Source organism: Musa acuminata, chromosome BXJ3-3, assembly GCF_036884655.1.
Source record: "Musa acuminata AAA Group cultivar baxijiao chromosome BXJ3-3, Cavendish_Baxijiao_AAA, whole genome shotgun sequence".
Lineage (NCBI taxonomy): Eukaryota > Viridiplantae > Streptophyta > Magnoliopsida > Zingiberales > Musaceae > Musa > Musa acuminata.
In genome coordinates, this window is record NC_088351.1 from 5420293 (window position 1) to 5429097 (window position 8805).

The 8805-nt window shown below is 37.6% G+C and overlaps 1 protein-coding gene across 1 annotated transcript; it reads right to left on the reverse strand.

Annotated features, from left to right (window-relative positions):
• Window positions 1-953: 953 nt before the first annotated feature.
• LOC135634292 (uncharacterized) lies at window positions 954-8372 on the reverse strand. Its single transcript, XM_065144659.1, has 7 exons — window positions 8204-8372; window positions 7055-7204; window positions 3653-4528; window positions 3455-3550; window positions 1542-1642; window positions 1380-1448; window positions 954-1219 (listed from the first exon to the last, which is right to left on the reverse strand). Exons 2-7 carry the CDS (start codon window positions 7191-7193, stop codon window positions 1064-1066), a joined length of 1437 nt encoding a protein of 478 aa, XP_065000731.1. The 5' UTR covers window positions 7194-7204; window positions 8204-8372; the 3' UTR covers window positions 954-1063.
• Between the last annotated feature and the right edge of the window lie 433 nt (window positions 8373-8805).

Genomic DNA, 8805 nt, shown 5'->3' on the forward strand with positions numbered 1-8805 from the left:
TAAACGTTGATGAAAGGATAAGAGGATCACTTTTATTTGATACCACTGTCACTTTTGAACTAGGTCGAATGTTCATTATTAAAAGGACGAGAAAACACTTGTGAAGTCGAAGGCATTTCCAAAGATTAAGATTAAGATGATTGAGGGTATGGATTAATTAATTTGTTTGCAAAAAAAAAAAAAAAAAATCATGAATATGATCCTTTTTATCTTTGATGATGACGGACAATTGTTAAGATTGATCAAAACAGCAATGAGCGTTTTGAGCCTATTTAGTCAAGACCCTTAGCAAGAATTTTATAGAGGATGTTGCATATATCGATTGGGTGAAAATCTTTAACGAGGACAGCCATTAATAGTGTTAGCGATGAAGAAGAACAACCCATGTGTTACCCCAAGTGTAACCTCTTTCTGTAAGGTAAGGGGAGGAGGAGGGAAAGCACTTCCGAACCGTGTAACCTCTTTCTGGAACAGAGATTCCCCAAGGGTAAGGGTGGTCAAGAACTACCCTTGGAGGACAAGCTCACAGATATGATAGCCCTCCTCTTCCTCCGTCTAACAGTCGATCGTCCACCTGCAGCCTTTTTGAAGGCTTCAGTCATATGCTCAACTAAAGAAATCAAAAGTGAAACAGGGGCCTCAGGAGGAGGCTGGGCATTCCAGGAGACCAAATGTTCAAACTTTTCAAACAAGGATTGTGACTATTTAATCATTACAGGTACAATTCTATTCTCTAGAAATCAACTATTTCATTCCTTTATCTCTCTTCTCAGGCAGTTATATATCTACTGATTAAAGATAAAAAATACTTCTTTTCGTGGATAATCTTGTAGTTCATTCATAATCTCTTTCAATTTGTTAAGGATATCTTAACTTTTTTTTTCAAGAGACTCTAAATAAAACGTTTCCATAAACGTGAAGTAAATGAATGACCAAAAGTGCATTTCCAGTAGTTTAGAAGCAAACGGAAAACTGGTTTTTTCCATGATGATAAGGTCGAAAAGTTCTTCACAACACATGTTTGTAGTGCATTTGAAAAGAGTTGGAGAGAATACCAACGTCATTACAAACCAAGACCAACTGTTCGACCATCTCTTCGTCGGAGACCAGCAGTATATTGCTTCTCCAGATCGGTATCGAGCTCCTCCTGTTTCTTTGCATGGACGCTTCCATCGTTGTTGTCCGGCCTGCACTCGGAAGCCACATTGCCCTTCACACCCTACAATTGGCCATAGCCACAAAGGCAACCTCAGACTCTAAAAATGTGTTAGTAGGGGTCGAAATTCTAATAAATTGTCATAGTTCCAACAACCATGTAAACCGAGATAGCATCAACTACTTTCAAGAACATGACTGCTTGATAAAAGATCAGAAATTACCATGAGCCTATTGAACTTTTCCTGGCGATCCTGATCTGGAAACAGATGCGAGTCCCATCGACTGGAGGACTGTATGTAGTATTCGACAATGAAATGAGATGCGTGGTGACAAACACCTACAAGAACAATTGCTGTTGCATTCAGAATTACGGGGATTATTACCTCTTCAGTAGAAGTGTTCTTTTTGTTGCCCCAAAGTAGCTTTTTCTTTTGGTCAGTAGACAAGAATCCAACCCCTCCAAACCCTACAAGGTTCCTGTTCACTGCACACGCAATCAAGGTAAGCATAGCAACAAAAGATGTTCAGGCTCATGAAAAATTCTCAAATCATTCATGATGGCTGGTCAGTATCTAGTTAAGAAATTCAATTAGTTAACTGGGGAAACTTGTCTGTTTCTTATGGTAATGACATTTCTTTAAAGTTAGATCAGAAACAGGACAGTTTGAGCACTATGAATGGGCAAAAGGGTCATCGTGTAGACTAATTTTCAATATATAGAAAAAACACACAAACTTGTATAACCATATTGGATGAGTGGGGTCCAAAGAAATAATTCAGACCTTAAGACTAGAATGAGCATCAAAATGTGCAACAAGCTGCAGCAGCATAATCTGCAGGCAATTCACCACCTGCAGATAGGACTGTTTAGGTGATGAGATGCTTTAGCTCATTTTCAGCCCACAAAAACAGCATTAATTCAGACCTTGAGACTGGTGCTGCATGGGAGACCAATTGTGCACAACCATACCGACTTTTTAAGTATTTATGGTGTTGGACATGACAAACTCCATAAATATGTAGAGAGGATGAGGAGGAGATCATGAAATCCATGAAAGAAAATAGTTATTCTTGGGCATCAAAATGTGCAATATGCAGCAGCAGCATAGTCTGCAGGCAATTCATCACCTGCAGATAGGACTGTTTAGGTGATGAGATGCTTTAGCTCATTTTCAGCCCACAAAAACACCGTTAATTCAGAGACCTTGAGACTGGTGCTGCATGGGAGACCGATTGTGCACAACCATACTGACTTTTATTTATTGAGTTGGACCTGTCCAGTAATGGTACCAGACTCACCTTAGATTGAGGATGTGAATCCTCATTGTATAATTATTTTAGTTTGCGAAAAGGATACCAGCAGATAATATCTTCATATTTATCTTATCAAACATAAATGAGGCCATTAACATAGAGTTCTGTATGACAATATTTGAAGATCAAAGATTCCATCAGCGGTATACATAAAACATGTAACTTCTGCAGAAGACACCAAACATGAAGTCACTGAGAAACCATTTACAGACATTTGTAAAACATCAACATATTAGATTTATGCAAAAAGAGACCATATATTTGTTTCCATTACGGCACAATTTAGCAGAACCAAATGGCAAGCAGAGATAATAGCTACTGTCTACTATTAAATCAATGACAAGCTGAGGGCAAATATTGTAAAATTAATGCTCACTGTAAAACATGAAAAGTTTGGTTTCAGATATGCATAAACAAACAAGATGGATTTCTGCAATTGTTCTGACTCTTCTGAAGTACACAAAATGGAGGTAACAGGGTTACATTAAATTCTAGAACTAAATACCAACATTAGGGAGCTCCAAAATCCCAAATGGTTTAATTAATTTCATTAACAAATTTTAAAGAATAAAGGGTTAAAAAAGGTAAAACATGAGACAGGTCTGAATTTTACAAATATAAAAGTGGCAGTTTACGTGTATGTATACTTCCCATGATTCCATCACTTGGATTACAAATTTAAATGATTAATAAACTTGATAATTACTCAGTAACAGATGATCCCAAATTCTTTTTTTGCATGAAACTACCTTAATGCAGTCTCACCTTCCACTTAATTCAAGTCTACACAAAAAAAAGATTCAAGAGTTACACGACAACTAGGGTTTGAGAGTATCTATAACAAAGACCAGAAAAACAATAGATTGGCCATGCATTTTATAACACAAAGGACACTTTCAAGTTTCAAAATAATGAAAAGGATAAAGAGTGAAGAAAATACTTAACCTAAGCACAATTTATAAAGCACAATCTGAAGGCATACCTAGTTCAGCAGCTTTCAGAGCAGCAACTTTTGCAGAATTAACATCATTAATAATATCAGCATTCTTGGTATTTACTTCCTCTTGTGTCTCCTTTCCTATGGTTGGATAATTAGGAACAATTATTCATGCAGATAGTTGCAGAAATGCACATACAAATGACAAACAAATAGACAATCAGGTTTTTGTGACGTACTCACCAAGTTCTGAATGACCAACTTGAAGCTCTGCTGAATTCTTCTTGTCTATCAAATCAGAGGCTTTGTCTGAGTTCTTTTCATTCCCCCCTTCTCTCTCTCTGTGACTGGCAAAACCTTTTTTGTCTGTCTGAAATTCTTCTCTTTCCCTGCTGTGTTTCTGTCTGGGCTTCTCAACTTCTCTTTCAGTATGCTTCCTCTTTAAAACCAGATCCTCATGTCCACTGAAATCCTTCTTAGTACCTTTCTCATTTTCCCTCTGTTGTGGACCACCAGTATCTCTTTCTTGAGTTACATCTTTGTCAAACCCCATATATTCCTCATGTGAAGCTGCCTGATCATTCTTATGACTTCCAGGGCTCCTCCGATAATCTTTTTTGTAATTCCTAGGTTCTTTATCTTTTCGCTGGTCCTGCTCTGAAATTTTATCATGATCTCTGGTCAAGTCTCCTTTGTTATTTCCAATATCAGGTTCTCTTCCCTTATTCTTGTTCTTATGCTCCGATATCTCACCTTTATCTTTAGAGTGATGCCAAGTATCTCTGTACCTGTCAGATATTCTTTCACCTTTTGTATAGTCAGAACGGCTGTCATTCCTTAATTCTCGACCAGACCTAGATGACCGCTGATAATTCCTAATATCTTCATCAGCATGCCTGTTATGCCTGCTATAATCATCATGCCTCCTGTAGTCTTGGGAGTTCCCATACAGATGCCTCTCAGAATGCTTCTGAGAATCGTGGGCTCTACTGGACCTGTTACGAGTAGAATCCCTTTCTGAGCCTCTTCCAGCATCCTTTCTGTGTTGATCAGCAGATGTCCTAACACGACCTTCCTTTGGAGGGAGAGGGCTGTAGCTCCGCTCACGTCTAGGACTGCCTATCAGCGACAAAGAAGACACAAATTCAAATGTGAATGGTTTATGAAACAAATATGGGAAGTCAATATTAAGCATTTCCACAAAGAAAAAAAGACAAAGCAAGCCTCAAAAGTGCAAATTATGGATTACTATCATGTTTTGACAATGCAAATTAAATTCTTGAAACAAAAATTTACTTTTTCTTAAAGAATCCCTTTATATCTAGAGCAAGAAAAAGGAAGTGGATAACCTCTGAAGCTTACAGCCTAGGTTAAAGTGGGAACTTAAAAAAGAAAGAAAAAGAATAGCCTCACCGAAACAAAATTTTCACCATATACAAAGCAAGCATTTTACTAGAAGCATGCTAATGACGTGGATCTCAAGGCAAAATATGTCAAGAAATACATAGCAATATAGGGATTGCATGCTGACCAGCATATTTTGGGATAGTTGAAAAAATTCATGATCATGCCGACCTTTGTTGGAGAAGCCCACAAGTTATTAGGTCAATTTTTGGCTCATGCTGGCTGATATAGAAGCATACCCACCAGCATAACAAAGAATCACTCCATGCACTAAGGTATTCAACACACCCATGCCATAAAAAGACAAATCATTGGCTATAAAAAAATCCATACCAAAATATTCATCAAATGCCCAAATATAGAGGGGAATACTCATGCAGGGTGGCAATCCAAATTCACAATAACAAGTCAAGTGCATGTATAATGGTAGTCTGATGCAATATCCTTCTCAACTAGATGCAACAATAACATGAAACACAACAAGAACATAAATTTATCTCACAAACAAAGTTGGTGGGTACTCCTCTGTTCTGTTCTACCAGGTTGATCTTGTATGTAGAATAGAAGCATCACAAATACTTAGCTGATGATATATGTATTTATCATACAACTGATGTTGTCTAGAAAGTATTCAGCATATTGTGCAGACTAGTGACACTTCCTAATAACATAAATACAGGAAATAGGGAGAGGATAAAACTAGTGTATAATAAGAATGCCATACTGATAAGCATAATACCAATCCAGCATAGTTGCATAAGAATAGCGCTAAGTAGACACTGGTAGAGATCAAAAAACACTGGGCCACTATGCGATGAAAGATTTAAACAGGACAAAGCATCACATCATAACCTGAGCCAAGCTGTTTGTGCTAAAGAAAGGTAACAATTATGACAACTCTTTAGTATATATATGAATTTTGTCTGTATCATTGATCTCCTTTATTTGAATCAAGGCTTAAAGTTTCAGTTTGAAACTTAATACTGATCCTTGGGTGGACTAGCATGATACCGGTACTGTTGGGGTCAACTTATGTCTCTAGACTCAACAAAGAGAGATGTTTCGTCCATGAGGGTGAGAATTGGGGTTTCTTTATATGGTTGAAGTGTAAAACAAGGTTGAGAGGGGAGTCTATGACTAGACCCAACTCCAATCTTGTTAGCATAAGTTTGAAGAAAATAGATCAAATCTTGGTAGTCAAAGCCAAGGACTGCAATTTTGTGTCAATTGTCTGTGCCAGTCTTTGGCTGGTCAGGTATGTACCAGTCTACACCAGCATAAATGCGCCGAAAATTCCAAAAAATGGCTAGAAAATATTTGAAACTACCTGAAAATTAGGAAAACCCTAAATTAGGATATTTTAGTTAGAACTAAATGCAAACTTAGTTCTATTTCAATAAGAAATATCCAAATACGGAAGGGATAAGGGATTTATCCTTTTTGGACATTGATGAGTTAAATATGCATTCAAATGGGTCCAATTGACCGTTAGAATCAATTCAATCTGGGCCCTTGATTGATTTCAATTGAAATCTGCCCATTACCAACCGGTACAGGTTAGTAACGATCAAATTTCAATGGTTTTGATCAGTACGAGGGTGCATCGCCCAATATGCCCCCGTGGTCGGACCTAGTTAGCTATCAGATTGGTACATCTTGCTCATACCATACCATTTCGAGCAATATGTCAAACCATGGTCCAAGCCATGGGTTTCTACACTCTAACATAGCTAATCTATTTTGATTAGGACTATAAAGGGCATGTAATAACTTGAGGGGTCACAAAATATGAAAAAAAGATATCACAGAATATCTTTCTCAAAAAAAAAAAAAACAATAAATCATCCTATTTAACATTGACATATACCAAATATTTATAAGAATTTACAGATTTGGAGGAAAAATGTACTCAATCATTTACATACAAGTCAGGTGCCTACTCATGAATCAGGATCAGGAAACAGATGATTAATTCCCATATACTACTTACATTGAGATACTACTCTAATGAAATGGGAAGACAATTGGACTACCAATGGAAGCTTGTTCCAACTATAAATATCCATCCCCTTTAACCAATCAGTAACAGTTCATCCACGTTACTGAACCCCTTACTAACAAAAACCACAAAGTCTAAATTTAATGAAACTAAAGCATCAAATGTGGAAGACATGTCTCATAGCTGATAGCATTTGCATGAAACAAAAGTTCACAACCAATCGATAGAGTCAGATTGCTAACCACCAGATGAAGATGAACCCGATCTACCAACAGGTGAATGGCGTCGATACTTCCTACTAGCAGCATCACTTGTGGGTTTTCTAAATGATGGCTTCAGATCTGATTTATCAGGGGAGGATGTAAGCAAGGAAGGCTCCATCAAACTAGTACCTACATGTTTTCAAAATATTTTAATCATCTGACAGTCAGGTTAGAAGATCAAAGACTTCAAAACCAGAGACAACAAGGGTAAAAGAAAAGATCAAGAAGAAGTACATGCAACATGTTCAAAAGTAAAGAAGATCTATCACGTAGGTATGACAGATTATACAAGCTAATCTCTACATAATGATCCATGCAAAGAAGAAATTTTGATTTTTCATGTTATAAATTTTATGATCCACCAACTTTTGATCATTCTCAGCTTGCTTTGAGATGCTCCATATCAACCTGTTTAGGTCAGTTAGCCACTAGACAAAAGTTATTTGTAAATATATTTACAACAGACAAGCACAGTTCCGAGGTGCACTTCCAAGACCAAGTAAAATAGTTGAATGAGTCAGAAAGATGAATGCCCGCATTTTTTTTAACTCAGTTGTCGTCTTTCTTCTAAAAATCACTATTAAGCTAGGAAAAAGTAGTCACTAAGGGTTTTGTTAACAATTGTGTCTTACCTAATCAATCCAGTGACCAACAGAAGTCCACAGTCATCTAAACCCGCAAGAACACTTCCCTTTATTCTGAAAAAGAAAAACCTTAAGCACTAATGTTCTCTAAAATGAAGGCTTAATTTAATAAAACCTGAAAAGTCTTTTATCTGCACCAAGAGATCCCTTAAATCTCATTTCCTAGCCTGATCAACGATCACCGAGTCATGCGGACAGAAACTAATGCCTACAACAGACAAAAGTTGGAAAAACACTTTCTATTTCCGAGTTGCATCTCAACGATAGAAATAATAAAATCCAACCCTAGAACAGATAGATGGCAGTCTAGACGAAGATTCTCGCTCAATCTTACCCTAAAATCAACTGCAAAAGGAAACACGAATACCAAATCCAAAGCACACAAGAACAATTAAAGCATAGACGAGATCAAGAGTCCGACCAGGAACAAGAATCAATTATGCGAGGCGACGATTGACAATGAATTAAGATTACAAAAGAACACCTCGAACAGATCAATAAAAGATATCTCGTCGAGGCGAACGACGCGATGAGAGATGAGAGGAATCAACGAGTTTCCTTCGCTGCCGTCCTCGATTCGCTAGGGTTTCGAACCATCGGTCGATTTCGTGGACCGAATCGGGTGGGAAGCGAGCATCTCATAAATCCTCGCATAATGTTATCCTGGTCCTCCACCGCTTTTGAAGGTAAAACTGTGCCCAACCCGGTCCGGTCCGGTCCGGTCCGGCCAAACTCAGATTTGAAGTCGGGCTAACGTAGCGCCCACTAGTAGTATTTAAGGTGGGAATAAAGCACTTCTACGCAAGCAACACCATTCTGTGTTTTTGTGTGACTCGGAATCCATCAAATGGGCGTTCAACTTCTCCCTTGATGGTGGACCATTAGATTGTAGGGCCACTTTCATGACATATATTATATTAATTTTATCTAGTGGTGATGTGCCAGTCCATCACCTATCCAAGATGAAAGATTCAGAATCTTATATTGATCTGATCTGATGATGATATACAATCTTATATCATTTACTTACGATTGAGAATTTATAACTGAGTCATATGATGATATACAATCTTATATGTGATATGA

What these genes read in the sequence shown, in the direction of transcription:
- LOC135634292 (XM_065144659.1), bottom strand. Translation starts at nt 7,193, where the DNA reads ATGGAGCCTTCCTTGCTTACATCCTCCCCTGATAAATCAGATCTGAAG. An exon ending in GGGTTCATCTTCATCTGGTG is followed by an intron (nt 4,529 to 7,054) that starts GTTAGCAATCTG and finishes TGTCGCTGATAG; the next exon opens with GCAGTCCTAGACGTGAGCGG. An exon ending in TCTGAAAGCTGCTGAACTAG is followed by an intron (nt 1,643 to 3,454) that starts GTATGCCTTCAG and finishes TTGCGTGTGCAG; the next exon opens with TGAACAGGAACCTTGTAGGG.